Source organism: Barbus barbus, assembly GCF_936440315.1.
Source record: "Barbus barbus genome assembly, chromosome: 5".
NCBI classification, from domain to species: domain Eukaryota; kingdom Metazoa; phylum Chordata; class Actinopteri; order Cypriniformes; family Cyprinidae; genus Barbus; species Barbus barbus.
Window position 1 is genome coordinate 39050804 of NC_136733.1, and position 19523 is coordinate 39070326.

Below are 19523 nucleotides of genomic sequence, written 5' to 3' on the forward strand. Positions count from 1 at the left end.
ATTACTTTAATTGTAATACTGGATTTCATAATAGCCTCAGATATGTAATTATGCCCCTCTTAAACTTTTCATTAAAAAACCATTTGGCAACAACAAAGGACATTATGCCGGAGCGTGCTCTATTTGTGATGGCGCACAGCTTGTAGGTATTAGACATATTTCTCTGGGAAAGAAAATAATGAGCAACCCAAATAAAGCACAGAAGGACGAGAAACTGCACCAGGTGAAAGAGCAGCGTTAATTAATGTGAGATTCAGTGCACATGTAGAAGAACACAACAGGAACGGGGCACAGAGCGCCTGCCATTTTCATGCATGATGGACATTTTATCTCTCACAAACAGCCTCGGAGTGAATGGATTTATGCCTGCGTGTGTCACAATGCAATCCGTGTATGATTATTATGGACATTCTATATAAAAGATTCAGAGATTCTGGATGCAGAAGATAATGGAGGCATGATTTGTATTTATGTATGTGGTGTCTAAACCTCATCAGTGTTGGTACAGGGTGGGTGACTCACTAGCAAAAATGGGCCAAGTGGGTCAAAAAAGGTATCGCTAAAACTGTTTTCATGCACAGGATAAATAAAATAAAATAAATTATTTTTTGCAAATTGCAAGATATGATTGTGAGATGTTGGCAACTGCGAGATAGAAAGTCTTTCTTTAAATTGGCAATTGTGAGGGAAAAAAAGTCACAATTTTGAGATAAAATGTCACAATTACCTTTTTTATTTATTTTTGTATCCCATGGTGGAAAAAAAACAAAACAGAATTGTGGAATATAAACTCAGAATTAAAAAAAAAAGTCAAAATTGTGAGGTGTAAAATATAGAATATATAATAAATATAAAACTGGACAAAATATTGCATATGCAGCAACAGCATAGCAAACACAGTTGGAAAAAAATATAATTTTCCAGTAGAAACATCTCAGCATTCTTAAAACAAGATCAATGATTCTAAATGAGAATCATCAAAACTGCATTAGATAACGCGACTTGTTTTCAAAGAATCTTGAAATAAATCTATTTTTCTCATCCCACTGGCAAATTCCTCTTATTCCTAGCATAAATGTTTTTGTTTGATTTATGCTTATTACAAGAAACAAAAATATGTGCCAATCGGATAAGAAAAATAAACTTAATTCAAAATATATCCATTATATATTTTACACATACCATCAATATGAATATTCATAATTACAAATTAAATTTATACAATCTCTTTTAAGGACGTTTGGATGTTTTCATTGGCAAACAAACCAAAAACACAGATTAAGAAAATACATTTTTTGCATTGTTTGAAGTGGATATTTCCATAGGTACACATTTCCATAAAATCGCTTCTATGGAAACCTCCTTTTTGCATAAACCCATCGATATTTGTTTATAAGTTGGCCAGCTTCTCCTTTGACCTTTCCACGGTGGCTGCACTGAGCCTTCAGAAGAAGAAAGGGAGTGTCCACACACACACACACACACACACACACACACACACACACACACACACACAAAAACCAGCAAGCCCAAAGCAAAAGATAAGAAGCATTCCTGGGCGACACAGTAACCCGTCCTGGAGAAGCATGGGCTTGATAGTAGCTCTTGTTGTTTTGATGTGTTAAATAGCCGGCTGTCAACAGAAGCCAAACGCTGATGGTTGAGCCACTGTGTAATGCTGGGTTTAGGCTGATAGTCGGATGTCTACAGCCAGAAGTGGTTAGCCAGCATATCTAAACGCGGCTGTTATGGGTTGGTTTTACATGCATATGCACACTATGAGAAGAACCTTTGATGGTCTGGTGCCAGGGAGCGATATGCGTGTCTTCTTGTGAAATGCAGTTCTATGGAAATTCAAATATTTGAAATTACAAACATGCTCCGGTCAATGCACTTTGCTGACTGGCCAGGCGTTTGTGCTGTGCAAAGGCTTCTGTTGGTCATAGCCCTGCAACCGCTACAGAACCTGCCCTTAAGCTATATGACATTAGTGAACAGGGAGAGATAAGATATGGGGATTGTTATGTGTTCATGTGCTGATAACAGATAAGTGAGGTTTTTTTTTTTCTCAAAGCAGGCTGCCAGACAGTATAGGCCAGAGCAGAGCTGGTCTAATGTCTTTTCGACAGGGGAGGAATGCGGAGCTTTTGAGCTCAAGCCAGGCATCTGCAATCATTTAGCCCAGGGTGTGCATGCAGCGTCCTACCATCTCCCCCTCCAGCAATCGTACAGCTCTGAATACTGTACAAAGCCAGCTTAAAAAACACAGGGTTAAGTGCAGGGCAGTTGTCAGATGTTTGTTGTTAGTCATATGTCAGAAGTGAAAGCACACAGATTAAGAGATTTTGTTTTTTTTTCCCTGGACAACTAAAAGCACACATTTGCATCACAGGCCAAGGGCACATGCTCCTCCATAGAGCTAAATAAGTATCAGAAGAGTAGTCCAATTCAAGTTTATTTGTATAGCTCTTTTTACGATACAAATTGTTGCAAAGCAGCTCTACAGGAATTTAAGTTTCCACAATATAATTATATATCGCAGAACCTTAATATGTTTAACTTACGGCAAAATTTGGTAATTCTGTATGCAAGTAGTAAAACAATGTGGAGAAAAAGCGAGTGGTGCTAGGCTATATTCAGTGCTTGCTTACCGGCCCAAGTGGAAGTCTTTTGCCTGTTTTATTAATGAAAATCTGGACAACTTACATTATAAATTGAATATACACTACCATTCAAAAGTTTGGGGTCATAAAACAAATATAAAAATATAAAAATAGTACAAACCCGATTCCAAAAAAGTTGGGACACTGTACAAATTGTGAATAAAAACAGAATGCAATGATGTGGAAGTTTCAAATTTCAATATTTTATTCAGAATACAACATAGATGACATATCAAATGTTTAAACTGAGAAAATTTATCATTTTAAGGGAAAAATAAGTTTATTTTAAATTTCATGGCAACAACACATCTCAAAAAAGTTGGGACAAGGCCATGTTTACCACTGTGTGGCATCCCCTCTTCTTTTTATAACAGTCTGCAAACGTCCGGGGACTGAGGAGACAAGTTGCTCAAGTTTAGGAATAGGAATGTTGTCCCATTCTTGTCTAATACAGGTTTCTAGTTGCTCAACTGTCTTAGTTGTCGCATCTTCCTCTTTATGATGCACCAAATGTTTTCTATGGGTGAAAGATGTGGACTGCAGGCTGGCCATTTCAGTACCCGGATCCTCCTCCTACGCAGCCATGATGTTGTAATTGATGCAGTATGTGGTCTGGCATTGTCATGTTGGAAAATGCAAGGTCTTCCCTGAAAGATCATGTTTAGATATGGCTTCTTTTTTGACCTATAGAGTTTTAGCCGGCAACGGCGAATGGCACGGTGGATTGTGTTCACCGACAATGTTTTCTGGAAGTATTCCTGAGCCCATGTTGTGATTTCCATTACAGTAGCATTCCTGTATGTGATGCAGTGCCGTCTAAGGGCCCGAAGATCACAGGTATCCAGCATGGTTTTCCGGCCTTGACCCTTACGCACAGAGATTGTTCCAGATTCTCTGAATCTTTGGATGATATTATGCACTGTAGTTGATGATAACTTCAAACTCTTTGCAATTTTTCTCTGAGAAACTCCTTTCTGATATTGCTCCACTATTTTTCGCCGCAGCATTGGGGGAATTGGTGATCCTCTTGCCATCTTGACTTCTGAGAGACACTGCCACTCTGAGAGGCTCTTTTTATACCCAATCATGTTGCCAATTGACCTAATAAGTTGAAAATTGGTCCTCCAGCTGTTCCTTATATGTACATTTAACTTTTCCGGCCTCTTATTGCTACCTGTCTCAACTTTTTTGGAATGTGTAGCTCTCATGAAATCCAAAATGAGCCAATATTTGGCATGAAATTTCAAAATGTCTCACTTTCAACATTTGATATGTTATCTATATTCTATTGTGAATAAAATATAAGTTTATGAGATTTGTAAATTATTGCATTCCTTTTTTATTCGTAATTTGTACAGTGTCCCAACTTTTTTGGAATCGGGTTTGTATATTTCTGCATTAAATTTTTCAAAAGTGGCAGTAATGACATTTCTAATGTTACAAAAATTTGTATTTCTAGTAACTTTCTGTTCATCAAATAACTAATAAAAAAAGTATCATGGATTTCACAAAAATATCTTTTGTTTAAAGCCTCACAGGAATAAATTATATTTTAAAATCTGGAAATGAAATGGAGAATTGCAATAATATTTCACCGTGTTACTGTTTTGACTGTATTTTTGTTCAAATACTGTAAATGCAGCCTTGGCGAGCAGAAGAGACATTAAAAACCTTAATCGATTCCAGACTTTTGAACAATTGTGTTTTGAACAGACTTTTGAGTGCACATTTCTTAAGTTTGGACGACTAATTGAAAGTTAAACACTTGATCTTCGGTATCGTATTTTGTTCAATTAAAACAACAAAGTTCTCCTCCCCGTTAAGAAAAAAGGATCTCTAGCACATTTGACAAATACATGGATACAAATTGACATGGATATGGAAGAAAAACAGAAATACAAAGTAATACAATAAAACAAATAAGATAGATACACATAAACATTACCTTTTGATTAAATAAAGGAAAAAAGTAGTTTGTGGTCCGTCCTTTGGGATTGGTTTGGATTACATTGAATGTAACTCCTTACAGCTTAGACAACTTTCTTCATGTGAAGACAGTCCAAACAGGCATCCATGTATTTGTGAGAATCAGACAGGGTCAGTGTTTATAGATTTCACACGTTGCTTGAAAGAATAAATCGAAGTTTCACTGTTTGATGCGAGAAGTCTCGCGACCGAATGGAGAACCCAAACGATCTTCAGTGCAGATCAGGGAGGCTTATATTACCTGATGAAAGCTATCCATTAGTAATAATTATTCATGAATCGAACATCTACTATAATGTAGTATACTGTATGTTGCTTGCACACATGTTGTTTAGTCAGAATACACAGCTATTTTTCAAGCAGTCAATGGAGCAAGATGCTTTTTGCCTGTGAGTGTTACAGCATCTACCATCAGGGGCTAACAGGGCCGTACTAAACAGTCAAACCTTAACCCCTCGGTGCAGACACATTTTGAAACACCCTGACATTATATTTGAACAAATAGGAAAGTCGGTGTATGAGAAAGCTTTTCTTCTACTCTCCTTCTTTACTGAGCATAGCATCTGTCTCCACCCTGTACTGGCAGCGCAGATTGCAGGTCGTCTGAATATCACGCCAGCTTCTCTCCACTATAACCTCCATCTCTGCCAGATGAACCCAGCTGCATCAATTCTCATTGGCTTTTACGGCTTGTATACACAATGATGCCTGTGTATGCGAGTGTGAGGAGTCAGGCAATGAGCTTTCACTGAGGCATGAAGAAAGAGGGAAAAAATCTTTTCGAAAATGAATGAAAGTGGAAAAATGATTTAGCTGCTGGGGCTCAGTTGGTCTGTCTGGAATTCTCTCTCTCCTTTCCCCCCTTCTCTGTCTTTTTCTGTCTACTTTACATCTTTACACTCACGCTTTCTCATTTTATCCCTCTATGTCATCATATGTCAGTGGCTTGCTTGTTTTTAGAATGAACGATTGTTTGTTTCCATTCGGCTCCCTCCTATGTTCCTGTTTGCAGTGGATGTGTTTCTTTCCAGACAGCATTTCTGGAGTGCCGAGTCTGTGCAGTATATTTATAATTCTATCACTTCTGTCTGGAATTCACTCCATCTGAGGTCAGTGCTTCACTGTGTTATATGGTCTGCAAAAAACCATTGTCATGGTACCATATTATTACCATCAGACAGCACCACTAGATGTGGTGTAGATGAAAGTTTATGTATAGTTTAGTATATTTTTCACTCATTAAGATGACTTTTAGCAGCATGAATTTTAACATCCACTTCTGCTGGTGTCAGATATTAATACTCTATTTTTCTCATACTTCAGTTTGGGGACCAATTCTCACTATTAATTACGACTTCTGCATTAATAAACTCCTAATTTGCTGCTCCTTAACAGTAAGGTAGTTGTTAAGTTTAGGTATGGGTAGGATTAAGGAATTTTAAATATGTCACAGAATAATGCATTAATAAATGCTTTATAAGTATTAATAAACAGCCAATATGCTAGTAATATGCATGCTAGTAAGCAACAAGTTAATAGTGAGAATTGGTCCTTAAACTTTAAATGTTACCCTATTTTATACCGAGCTGTACTTGTATTTTATAAAAACTGCACTTGACACGTAGCACCACATTTGACTGCAGAGCAACTACTTTGACGGATTTGATGGGAAAACCAGAAAAATTCCAAATCGCTAATCTTCAGCAATAAAACTGATGTATTTGTAAAAAGCAAATTTACATTTAATAGAAGAGATATTTATTTATTGGGCTATAATTTGGCACATTTTAGCTGAACAGGTAAAATGTAGGCGAGTTGGAAATTATAGGCTGAAATTGAGAATGTTAATGTTAAAAATGTGTCCTACTTTATTTTATACTCAGATAATTGGCCTGAGTGGCAGTATGAAAGAAAAGTCAAGTGTGTAATTTCCGCTCCACTACGCAGGCTGCAAAAGTAATGACTGTTTTCTAATCAAAAAGCTCTGTGGAGTGAGCTGTCCGTTATCGCTTAAATGTTGCTAGCAAAAAACTGGCTTTATTGAATCATGCTCTTTGCAGCCAGATAGTATATTGGCTAGCCACCCAAACACATCTATTAAACATCTTTGCAGGGGCCTTGAAAAGAAAATATAAATGTGAACGTTTTCTCTCTGGTTTCTCTATCCAGTCCAGGTCTGGAAAGTGCTAACAAGCTGATTAGAGGGAGACAGCAGAGGGCCAGGGAGGCACAGATGCTCGGTGTCTATGGAATAACCCTCTCAATTACAGCACGGCCAAATTGAAATGGATCCCGATTTAACTCTCTTTCCAATACACCTCACGGCAGCTTTCCCAGTCCGTCTATCTCTCTCTCCGGCGATGGACCTCTCTGAAGCAGCACGTCCAGATAGGCTGCCAGACGCAGCGGGGAGACCATCGATTCTCAATAACATCACTAATGACTGCACACTGCCTGACGCATGCTGCCATTACTCGAGGTGAGGGCCGGGACCGAGGGCAGGGCTGAGCGTGGCACGCCAGATGGAGCCAGTTAGGGATGGTTATGAGGATGAATTGTTTGTCATTTTGGGGAGAAGAAAGATGAAGAGAGCGGGAGAAAGAAATGGCAAGTCACAAAAACAGGCACAGACGGTCAATACTAGAAGGACAGTAACCTCTGGTCATCTTATTTGCAGGACAGACAACCTTTGGTCTGTTCTTTTTCGTTTTTTTCACTACTTCTTCCTCGCCTTCTTGATCCATCGCTCATTAGCAGGCGTCACTCCCATTAATGAGTCCCGACCGTGGGTCAATACGGCACTAGCCTCAGAGTCAATATCAGTTACCTGCAACACAAACACTCAAAAGCTGTACTTGCAGAAAATCAATATCGTGTTGCAGGCCTGTCCCATCACCACTCTCATCCTGCTCTCTACGGCACAGCTGACATAAACGCTCTCGCCTGTAAAAATATAGCAAATAGCAGCTGTGGAGAACGCTCAGTCTGTTCATGCAGTTTAAAATTCAGTTTGCATATTTATATGATCTGGACCGTTCTAGTTTTTTAGTTTGTAAAATATTTTGCTAATAATTTTATCTAAAAAACGAACCATATTTTCAAGGAATTTTTGTGGAAAATACTTAAATTATAATTTCAAGTATAAATCATGGTAGTATTTGCTGTATGTTAAAAAAACTGATGTAAATATTGCATTTATTTTTGTAAATATATGTAATTACTTAAATTATCATCGCAATATAATTATTTATTAAAAATATATAATATTTCATAATATTACAAATCATTGTGTCCAGACAGGATGATTCTTGTTACTGTATTACAATGATAAGAATGAGAATTTCTGAGTAGAGGATAAAATGTGCTTCTTAATCATGTAAATAGATGGAAAAAAATACTTATGGCTATAATAGACTTCCGTTCTTATGATCCAGACACTTTTCACACTTCATCAATACGTCAACATTCAGTGAGTCAGTCTCGATGTCTATAATAAATAGCAGACTGGTATGCAGATATAAGATCCAACCTTTATTCCATACATTTTTAAACCATGAATGTTCATGTTCATTTTTTCACGCCTAAAGCTCTACTTGTTTTGTATACAAGAGTCTAAGAAAAACAACTGCACAACACCACAAGGTCGACAGAAAGAGTCTATTGCCACCCCAACCATTCCAATATGTTTCTCAGATGCCCAGGTTTTGTGGCTGAAGAAGTGTTCACTGCTAAAGCAATTCCTTTATGACCCGGAAGTTTATAGCTGTTTGTTTCATTGGCTCTTCATTAGACAAATGAATAACAGTTACCCAGGCTGCCACTTTAGAACTCCATTTGATAAACGTCCAATCAGAACACTCTTAATCCTCTTTGCATAGATTGCACCGCCATGACAGCACCCCCATTCGAGTCCTCGCCTCTGATTGGACAGCTCCGTCACCACGGTTTTCAACCTGGAAGTGGTTCTGTTTCATTTCATTGTTTTTTAGAAACATTTAAAAAGCCTAACAAATGTACAATGTCATTTCGTTCCAAGTAATATCAACAAGATATTTACAATATCTTTAAACTTTACATAAACCAAACAAGAATATCGTAATACATATTTGTCTGCATATCTCAAAAAGAAAATCAAGCAAACAAACAAAAACCCCTCCAAAATGTAACTTTGTACATGGCCACCGCTGAATATTTCCAGGTACCATAGAGCAAATCAGCTGAGATCATACCAAATCAGATATGTAGACATCCATATCCAGCAGCTCACTAGGATAAATACAGGGCAGGGAAGGAATGAAACTTTATGCAAATACATAAAAAAAAAAATGTCTGTACATGAGGGATAGGAAATGTACAAACAAATTTCAGAATGTCTTTTCACATGAAAAACTGAAAAGGCATCGGATTAATATATTAATATCAAATTTCTGGTTGGTAGTTCAGGTTTACGTCTTGCGCTACCAAGAGTTGGAGCTACCAACTCTTTTCCCCAACTCCAATCAATTAAAAAAGCCGGTTGATGTGCTTGTTCCAAGGTACAAACATTTGTACAAATTACACATATCTATTTATCATTCACTCTACTTTGTGTGAAAATAAGTGCATGTTGCCAGTGTCCAACTCAAATGAGGCATTCTCCTTTCTGTATGTTACCGTGCCTCTACTTCTTTGGGGTTGCGTGACGGTGAGTAATCCCGAGGGTCCTGGGTGGTGATTGGAGTAGTCCGTCTTGGCGACGCTGATCTAACAGCACCAGAGGGTACCAGAGGAGGAGGGGCACTTAGTGCTGCAGTTGGGGGTGTCCGGTTAAGAAGTCCATTATGTCCTGTTGAAGGGCTAAGCCTTGGGTATGGCATCCCACCAAGGTGCGACATAAATGGCGGCATGTGGGGTAAGTGCCCTTCGATGGGCGATTGGTGAAGCTGGTGGAGCCTTGCCCGATCCAGTTCCTCCCGTAAATGCAACCGTTCCCTTTCCTCAGCCTGTTGCCTCAGTCTCTCCTGTTCTCGCCGAACTTCCAAGAGGTGTTCATGGTGGGAGTATTCATGTGGCTCCCGATCCCGATAGGGCCGTTCTGGATCGTAGACACCAGGGAAGCGGTGTGCGGACTCCGAACGCAGCTGGAAGTCCATGCGGCGTTGAAGGTCAAAGTTTCGGTAAGCTTCTCGTAGGGGATCCCAGGAAAACGCCGGATGAGGAAGGCGGTCTCGACCTGCTGCGAGAGGGCTGACTCCCATAAAAGGTGCCATGCGGGTGCGTTCAAGTGCATTCAAACTTCCCATTTGATGCATGGCACTCAGAGTGAGCGGCAACGAGTGTGGCATGGGGATGCCGTGAAGTGAGGACGGTGTTGGAGGGTCACTGCAACGAGGAGACGGTGGAGGAGGATGATGGGATAGCGCATGGTGGTGAGCAATTGGTGTGGTTTGGTGAGGCGGAAGAGGGACTTGAGGTTTGGTTGCAGCTTCGGATCCAACCACCATCACGTCCTGGTCTTCCTTGCGTTCCTCCTTGATCTTCATGTCGTTCTTCACCTTCTGTAGCAGATCCCCTGAGCTGGTCTCCTTCCTATCCCTCTCGCTTTCTTTCATCGGTAGCGGTTGTGGGATACCCATCTTGATTCCTGCATCGTTAAGGACATTTTTCGAGTATGGAGATGGCGATCGGTGAACGGATTTAAGAGAGTCATCCGAGGAACGTCTGTCTGTGATTTCCTTCCCTGGAGAACGGCTTTCCTTCACCTTTATGTCTCCCAAAATGCCTGCCTCTCGCTGGCGGTCCAGCAACTCTTTCTCAGGCTCACGGTTGCGGTCGGCACTACCGCTGCGCTGTCTGCCGGAGTCGGTCGAGTTCTGGCTGTTGGAGCGGATCAGGCTGCTGATCTGGTAGCTAACGGGAGCGGAAGCTGGAGAAGAGCGGTTTGAATGGCGATTACGATCTAAAGAGTCTCTGTAAGAGGAAAGAACCCATCATTAGCTCAATTAGGAGACACAAATTAGGCAAAATAAGATGCCTTTGTCCATGAAATCAGCAACACCAACCTGTCTTTATCCTTCTCTTCCTTCCCAACAGAAGAGTCCCTTTTTTCTCTTTCCCGTTCTTTTTCTTTCTCACGCTCCCGCTCTCTCTCTCTGTCATGGCTGTTTGCAGAGCTGCTTCTTTCTGCATCTGTGGATTTGGGCCACTGTGGAGGGGTCGGGAAGGAGGGTGGTGTTCGGTGCAGCCGATTCCAGGTGTCATGATGAGGACTACTGAGACCAGGCAGCCCTGGACCCTCTTTGGGTCCAAATACACTGTTGGCCCCTGAAATAACAAGAAAGCATCATGAGTTGAACAGATCGCTGTCCAGTTCTGTCGAAGTTCTGCATACACAAACTGAAAGGTTAATGGCGCATTGTAGTTTCTTGGGTACCAAGGGCTGCTTTTGAGGGCAGAGAACAAATGAATGACCCGGCGGGGGTCATTCATTTATACTTATGAAAAGTAAATCGTTCCAATAGAGATTCTATTTCAATACAATCAATTTCACTAAAAGAAGTCCCGTTCAGCCAATGAAGGAAGAAGGGAGAGGAAATGAGATATGGCAAACCTTCCACCCTACTTTGCAAGCGAATAATGAATGCAAGAGCAATGCTAAACCAGTTGGGTTGCGAGTTTGAGTTGGGGTGTGAATTTGGCAAAAGACTGTCTGTGGTAATGCCTGCCTCCCCCGCTTCCCTAAACTCTCATTTGGCATTTGCTGCAAAGCTAAGTGCCTTTCTTTCATTCCAACCTCCTTTTTATTCCCTCTGCACTCTCTGTGGTCTAGAGCTAAGCTGTGCTGCACTGAGTCGAGCTAGAGGCCGGGGGCCGGGGCTTACCGAGGGCTGGGTTGCCTAATCCACCGAAGGCACTGCTTGAAAGGTTGCTGAGGCCGCCAAAGGTACTGGAGCGACTGAATGGATCTGCAAAATGCCAAACAGGGATTAGCGACGCGGGGCCGGAGGTGCCCGACCATTCCAACCAGCTTTTCTCTTACAAGCAAGCTTTGTTTTTTGCGTCACTGTTACTGCTGCTATTCTAACTCCCTCAGGGTTGTTTATTTCTCCCAGTAAGACTGTTGGAGAGTGTTCCCTGACTGTGGATTAGGCAGCAAGAGCTGCTGGCATGAAGAGCAATATCTGATTGGGGTGCGATTAGCCAGGGACATTTTGAAATGTCCGATGTGAAAAATTATTAAATGACAGCAAGCAAAACAGCTCATGTGTCTCCCATCTCCTCTAGAGGTTTCTGTGATTATTCCATCTACTTACCCTTGAAAACATTAAGCTATTTGTTCATACAAACCTTGCAATGGGTGAAGGAGCCCATATCATTCATACAGTTAGTTTATAATTAAATTAAATACAAACCGACAACCTCCAGCTCACATAAGTAAAAAAACACAATTCAGTGTTTTCTCTGTGAAACATGAATTTAAACTCCTGAATTCAGGAATGGATTTATGACTAATCCACAGTGTACTTAAATAAGCAAGCAGTCATTTAGAACATGCTTTTATCCAAAGCGACTTACAATATACTAATTTAAATGAACAATCCCCCTGGAGCAACCTTAAGTGCTTTGCTCAAGGGCACAACAGTGCTAAGTTCTTGACTGAGAAACCTTTTGATTACCAGTCCTGAGCTTTCACCACTAGGCAACACTGCACCCAATTCTGCATTTTACCCATTTTCTCTCCATTCCTTTGGGCCCCAGCTGTTTATGAACTTACATTGGACTGACTTAAAAGCTCACTGTGTGAAATCAGCATTCTGCTCCAAACTCAAATAACATATCTGATAGAAACTGTGGGGGAACACTATCTAAAGCCAGTAAAAAGGATACATAGTAAAATATTACATTTACTATGTTTTTTTGTGCATTGTAGTTCTCTAAAAGACAGTCTAGGATTCTTTTGGATAAAACTAAAACACCATGGTCACTTTACACTGCAAAGCATATTCTTAACTTTGCCTTGTTTTCCAATTTATTAATCTAAACAATATCACATCTTGAACATAAGTGTTCACTGTTTACACATTTTTATACACCTGCCAGTTCAACAAAAAACTGTTACATTCAATATAAAATATCAAGCCTTAGTATCTGAAGTAACTTTGTAAGTTTATCTTGTTTTGTTGACATATTTTTACACATTACAACATGACAAAATGACTACTTTAGAATAACTTGCCAATATAATATGTAAGAGTATTTGTTTCCAAATCATTTATTAATCATTATATTTTGGAATACATTATGAAAGTTGAGGTTACATTTATAATATCTGACCCTTTGGGTTAGACATTTCTGAGCCGATTGAATAATTTGATAACAATAGGCTTAGAAGTGTCTCTCCAATGGGGAGCCTTATGGTATGTTTTTACAACAACAATGAACTAAAAACAGAAAAGTTAGCATTTTTGAAAAGTTGAAAAGGCATGATGTCACCTTTTCACAAATTTGCATTTTAGTAGTTTACAATGAGACGATAATAGAATCGTTTTCAAAAACATGCACTTTGAAACCTGCTTTAAAAAGTTTGTTTTCAGGTGCACACTGTTGCTGTGTAAATGAAAGGGCAGATTGCATAAAAAGTTTTCCCTTTTTAGTTGAAAACAGTGTTGTGTAAACACCCCTTACAGCAGATATTACATTATACTTGACAAACAAAAACAAGGCTATGAGGGATAGAAGTACAGTATTTTTTTAAATGCATCATTATCTTTGATTTTTTGGAGTTTGGTTTGGGAAATTTGTGGAAAGACATGCTTTTATAGCTGAAAGATCACCACCGAGGTGCAGCACTACAACATATAGAATAGATTGTATTTGCCTTGTTTATGTTCGCATCAAATAAAAGAGTAAAACAATCATTTGAAGTACAAAAGGAAAGAGAAGAACTATTTAAAATGGTGGTTTACTTACACTTACCTGCCAAATGGCTAGGAGGCAGGAAGCCAGCGTGGTGAGGAGACGGTCCATAGGGTGAAGCAGCTGGATGTCCCGATCCTATTGAATACAATGGGAAAAATCATCAGTCAAACTGATTGCAGACAGAGTTAGCCAAACCATTCAAATATTCACCAAAACAGAAGAAGATATACACAGAGACATGAGGTGTCTTTGGTAATGATCAGACTTGTTAGATTAAAGGGGTCATGTGATGCAATTTCAAGTTTTCCTTTCTCTTTTGAGAGTTACAAGCTGTTTGTGCATAGATAAGATCCCTGAAGTTGCAAAGGTCTCAAAACCAAAGAACAATAACCAAATAAAAGTTAAGACTCGTCAACGCCCCCCTAAAACGGCTCATTCAAACACGCCCCCACATGTCCACGTCACGGTCTGGGAAGATTTGCAAAACACCGCCCAAATGTATACGCAATGAAAGAAGGTGGAACTATTATTCTGGCTGGAGTATTGTTACTGCCGCCGGCGCCATGTCCTGGAGATGCTGTGTTTCGTTGTGAAAGCGAAAGTACTTTGTTTGGGCTTCCAAAAGAGGACACAACTAGAAATCAGTGGTTAAGTTGTATTTACAACACTGTTCCAGAACATATTAGAGTGTGTGCAGCACATTTTATGGAGGACTATTTCCTGAACCCGGAAGAGTTGCCTACAATGCTGGCTTGCACAAAGGCTGTTTCTATAAAGTGGGGCAATTCCAACGCTTCTGACTCACAGCCTGTATGTATGTTTTTATATTTAAAGAATTTGGCACCGACAATTCAAACGCAAGTTTTGAGCTGTGAAGAGTAGTGCTTGTTGTTTGTCGTTTCTCCGATCACAAATGCAGATATGGTAATGTTTGCGTAAAAAGACAGTATAATTCCTTATAATCAGTAATTATGTCCCCACCGGATGCAACAAATGCCTCGTTTATATTGAGTTTTATTGTTTTTGTGTCGTTGCGCCGGGACACGGCATCACAATATGGTGAGGGGCGTAACATTTCCGTCTCACGCTTGAGGTATTCGGCCAATCACAATGCACTGGATAGCTGGCCAATCAGAGCACGCCTTGCTTCTTAGAATGAAGAGCTTTGTAAAAATCGGTATGTTTCAGAAAGGCGCGGCATAGAGGAGCAACAATAATGTACAGTATGTGGAAAATAATGTGTTTTTTAACCTTAAACCGCATAAACACATTGCATTACACCAAATACACAAAATAATGTTCAACGTCATATGACCCCTTTAAATAATTTATCCTATTCCAGCTTAATATTCAGAGACAACTAGAAGTCAGCCAATGGCGTGCGTTTTGGACGGGACTATCAGTAATAAGCTGTTGGAGTAGTTTTCCCAGACAATAAAAAGGACAGTGATGTCTTCGATTGAGTGTTCAGGTTGCATTTGAAAGGGTCAACTGTCTGTTCAGCCTGAACTGTGTGTCATTTGTAACTGTGTATCATTAATGAAGAAACCAATTACAAGCTCCTTCATGACACCACGCTGCATAATTACAATCTAAAGGGCAGACACGCTCATGTTGCCCTTCAACAAAGAGCTACCAGTCAATTATATCAGGTAAAAGCATTTATATTCATGCCTGTGGCCCCAGCGTTGAGCCAAGACCACATTCAAAATAACAACATGCAAATTAGTGAGCATGAAGCATGAGAGAAAGAAAGACATACAAATCCATTTTATTATACTGACGCCATGCCAATAAAGAGATTGCAGTATAATTTAGTAGATAAAACATAAATAATCTGTGAGAGCAGTATCTTGATTGGATTATAAATACAGTTTATAAGTGAATCAATTATATTTAAGTAGAATTTCTTAAGGCGGCCAGGTCTAGCATCAGGCTTTCACGACACAGCATGAAAGGGAATTATTTCCAGGAATGGTTGTGCAACTTCTCATCTAAAACGGTTATCTTTTCATTTTAAGAATTTTAAATCAATATATCTTGCAGTTTGTTATCCACTTTCAATGAGAAAAGAACATGTAGGGCAGGATTTGATTTTAAGCATAAGTTTTTCCTTTGGAATAACTGAATTGTGCACACTATAACCAGGAATGTGTGTTATTATTAAAGAGGGTCAAGTTTGATTTCATGTTTACTTTGAGTTTTTCTCACATACCTGTTGACGAAAAGAGGGGTCTGGCCAGATCATGAGGGTAGGGGAACCCAGGGAACACGCCTGGAGCTGGAGGACGGCTGAACAGATCAAGTTTTCCATTCATATCCAGTTTATGTGGGTCCAAGTGCATCTGCTTTTGTGAGATAAAGCCATTTTAAGAATATAATATAATATAAAGACTGGAGAGTGTGTATACATTTTAAAAAAGTACTAATTGTTTGAGTAAACTGTCCTAAATGAGGGAAAATTATCGAGATGGTCTTTAACGCATGAATCATTACAAAGCATACTTGTGTATTCTTGTACTTCCCTCACACTAAAGGCTACATTGTACAAAAGAAAATAGACAAGCAGAAGTTTTTATGCACTATGTCATGGTTTCTGAGAACTTACTTTCATCTTCTGCTGATGATGGTAGATCTGCCAGGCGATTTGAACATGCACTGCACACCATTTGCCTGGCTTCTGTCATGAGCACAGAGGACATTTCAAAGCATTAGCACATTTAAGGAGGAAAATGTAGGGCTTTGAAAGAGAATGAAAATATGATGCTTACTCTTACTGAGGTCCTAAAAGGATCTGTTATCTGTAAGGAGCCAAGGAAGAACAAGAGAAAAGGAAACAGACAGATATGTTTTGTAACAAAGTCCAGGTACATGAAATGTTAAAAACATCACAATCCTGATATGATTTTAACGGTCAATCTCTTAAGAGGATCTCCAGACTGGGCGGCTTACCCTTGGGTCCTTCTGAAGGAGAGTGTGTGGGACCGATCCTGGTCGTGCTGCAACATCAATAGGGTTTGAGGCCTGGAGAGAAAATTAAGACCGTTTTAGATAAAGCTAATGCTATTTTTTAACCATGCACTGTTCAAAGATATTGCACTGCATTTTTGGCTCCTTGGTGTGATGACTGAAGTCCTGCATTTTTAACTGAAGATCCTATGTATGTGTTCACTTTGATGATGTCTACAGTATATGCTAGTGTAAAACATTTGGCAGAAGAATGTATTTATAAAACCGACTAGCAATTACCAAATCAGGGTTTATCACTGTGACATAACTAAAGCTTATCCGTTATTTAACCAGAACATAAAAAGCCCATTGATATGCTCAACATCCTGTTGCAAAAGGAAACACATCAGGTCTGGAAGAAAATCATGTGATTCATCATGGGTGTAGCCTAAAGCTTAAAACTTCACTCCGAAGTTTCATGGATACCATAGTCATTTATACTCAAACTTCACACTTGTTGGAAACTTCAGACTGACTCTACCTAACACAACAGTGAGAGTTATTTGAGAAGTGCCAGGTAAAAACCATTACACACCAAGTGAGTGAAAGCCATATAACACACACTGCAAAGACACACACACTAACCACCCTGCTCAAGACCACAGTCTAAAGTTAACACAAAAGCCTCCAGCAGGTTATTGAGCCTGAGCCTCTTTGCATAATCCATTAGGGGAGAATGTGGTAGTGGTAGATTTCTCTGTCTGCCTGCAGTATAAATGCAGCTGTGCGGGATTTGAGAGCACCCTGAATACTAATGGTAAAGTGATGCTGAGCTCTCACTCAGCTGCATTTCTGCACTATACAGGACATAGAGAATGATTTGACTCCATTCTTATTTGTTTTTGGACTTTCTTGCACTTTTATTATCTGCAAATGTGACAGAAATTTGGGATAAAGAGAGGGGTTTTGAGGATTGAGACATGACCCATTTCAGATTTGGCCAGATCAATCTGTTAAATGTAAAATGACCGCACAATGCATGATTTCCAGTTCAGATACAGTTTTTCAAAAAAAAAAAAAAAAAAAAAAAAAAAAAAAAACAACAACAAAAAATGATAAACTTCACATTTCAGCCTCTAAACCAGGGGTGTCAAACCCCCTTTCCTGGAGGGCCAGAGCCTTGCAGAGTTTAGATGCAACCCTAATTAAACACAACTGATCCAATTAATCAAATCCTTCTGGCTTAATTGAAAACTGCATAGTATGTGTGCTGGAGTAGGGTCGGAACAAAACTCTGCAGGGCTACGGAGTTTGACAACCCTGCTCGAAACCTTTACATCAAAAGCACCAATTATTATATTAAATTAAACAATATCAATCATTATATTGATTAAATAACAAATACACGTATTTTACTGTCTTTGTTTAGATTTTTATAATGCATGAGCTTCTTGTCAATCCACCGGTTCACATTTACAATTTTGTGTGTTGAATGTGTAAAACCATGGGTGGATTTTCGCATCAGTCTGAACAAAAACAGCAGACGGGCTTCTTAAAAAAAGCTAATTCATTCTCTGCCACCTGGAGGAGCTTTCGGAATGGAAGAAATATAGCGGTTTCCCAATATGACGAAATTGTTCGCCTGAAATACGTGACTTGTTGCCAAACAACAGGTTTATCATTTGTGAAAACAATAGCCTGAACAGTATACCACGTTAAATTCCCCAATTACTCAAATTTAATTAACATTATTTTTGGTGTTGCTTTGGGAAAAAAACCAACAACTTTCAGTTTCAAGTGAAAAAAATCACTAGTCCTGTAAGATTCTGGAGATGAAATTTAACTTTCATTCTCATACATAAGACCAGTCTAAATTGATTGATCTGGTCAACAATTAATATGTAGAAACTTTCACCAGGTGTTTTTTTTCTTATGTTCACATCTACGTGATCACGTTACAGCTTGAAGTTTTATGGGCCATATTTTTCTAATATTTTTGACTTACTAGTCTTGGCCATATCGTATCATATCATATCTGCAAGAGGGAAATTTGAAATTCACAAACAAGCCACATGGGTCTCTTTCTCATTCTGCTCAAGTCAAAACTATTCTGTATGCATTCCTACATGATGTGAATGCATAGTTTTGAGGTCTAACCTTTGGCTGGAAGGCTCCTTGCAGTGAACTGAAGGGCCCTGAATGTGGAAGCAATGGAGGCATGCCTGGCATTGTTGGTGGATAGGATGGAAAGAACTGCAGAGAAAAAACAATGTAAATGTGAAATTTACCAAATTATTTGGTGTCTGTCATCTCTTTAAGCTATAACAACTTATTTATCCTCCTTTGAAAACAACATCAAACCAAGCATACTTAAAACATACCAAAATTTCAAATATGTCTCAAAAAGTGTACATAATCCGATTCATCTTCAGTCAAAGCAAGGTTATGCAGTCAAAACATGTTGACACTTACATTTGAATGTCTCAAGAAAGGATTGTCCAGCTTTGGGGCGTACTTGTCGAACTATAAAGAGAGAGGGAGAGAAAAAGAAAGAGTGCAAAAATTAAAAACATATCAACAAAATCTGTAACCAAAAACATGAGAGAGCTCTACTGCAGTGTGCTTACACAGTCAAATAAAAAGCAGATGAAGCTCAAATAAATTACACCCTTTTAATAAAACAATTACACAGTAAAACAGCCATTTAATGTCACATGAAAGAAAACCACTGCAGCCGCAGCTGGCACAGGCTTCACAGAGCCGACCCAGAGTGTGGGAATACGCTCACAAAAGAGTCAAACCAGATCGCTAAACAAATGAAGGCACCCTTCACTTCCAATTAAACAGACATGAGCCATTTATTACGTGGCAGTGTCCTTTACAGTATACAGAAATATACAGAACAGCAAGTCTTTCAAGGCAAGCTCTAATTTAGAAAATTTGAGAGTAAAGTTAGCAGTGTAACTATATGATAAACAATTACAGTTAGCATGTATTTGGGAGTCAGGACTCATAAAGAAGCAAGAA

The 19523-nt window shown here is 39.3% G+C and overlaps 1 protein-coding gene across 11 annotated transcripts in view; it reads right to left on the bottom strand.

Annotated features, from left to right (window-relative positions):
- Positions 1–8159: 8159 nt before the first annotated feature.
- LOC306870136 (fibrosin-1-like protein) overlaps positions 8160–19523 on the bottom strand; it is a 283720-nt gene continuing 272356 nt past the window's right edge. For 5 of the 11 annotated variants that reach the window (XM_079417233.1, XM_079417232.1, XM_079417228.1 and 2 more), the window contains 10 exons: positions 18969–19019; positions 18654–18749; positions 16500–16571; positions 16319–16348; positions 16156–16227; positions 15763–15895; positions 13599–13682; positions 11510–11593; positions 10691–10952; positions 8160–10598 (listed from right to left, as the gene is read on the bottom strand). In XM_079417233.1, coding sequence (XP_079273359.1) covers positions 9299–10598; positions 10691–10952; positions 11510–11593; positions 13599–13682; positions 15763–15895; positions 16156–16227; positions 16319–16348; positions 16500–16571; positions 18654–18749; positions 18969–19019 — 2184 coding nt within the window. In that variant the 3' untranslated portion in view covers positions 8160–9298. The remainder of the gene's footprint in view (positions 10599–10690; positions 10953–11509; positions 11594–13598; positions 13683–15762; positions 15896–16155; positions 16228–16318; positions 16349–16499; positions 16572–18653; positions 18750–18968; positions 19020–19523) is intronic. The other 6 variants (XM_079417238.1, XM_079417235.1, XM_079417229.1 and 3 more) reach the window with 3 other exon arrangements.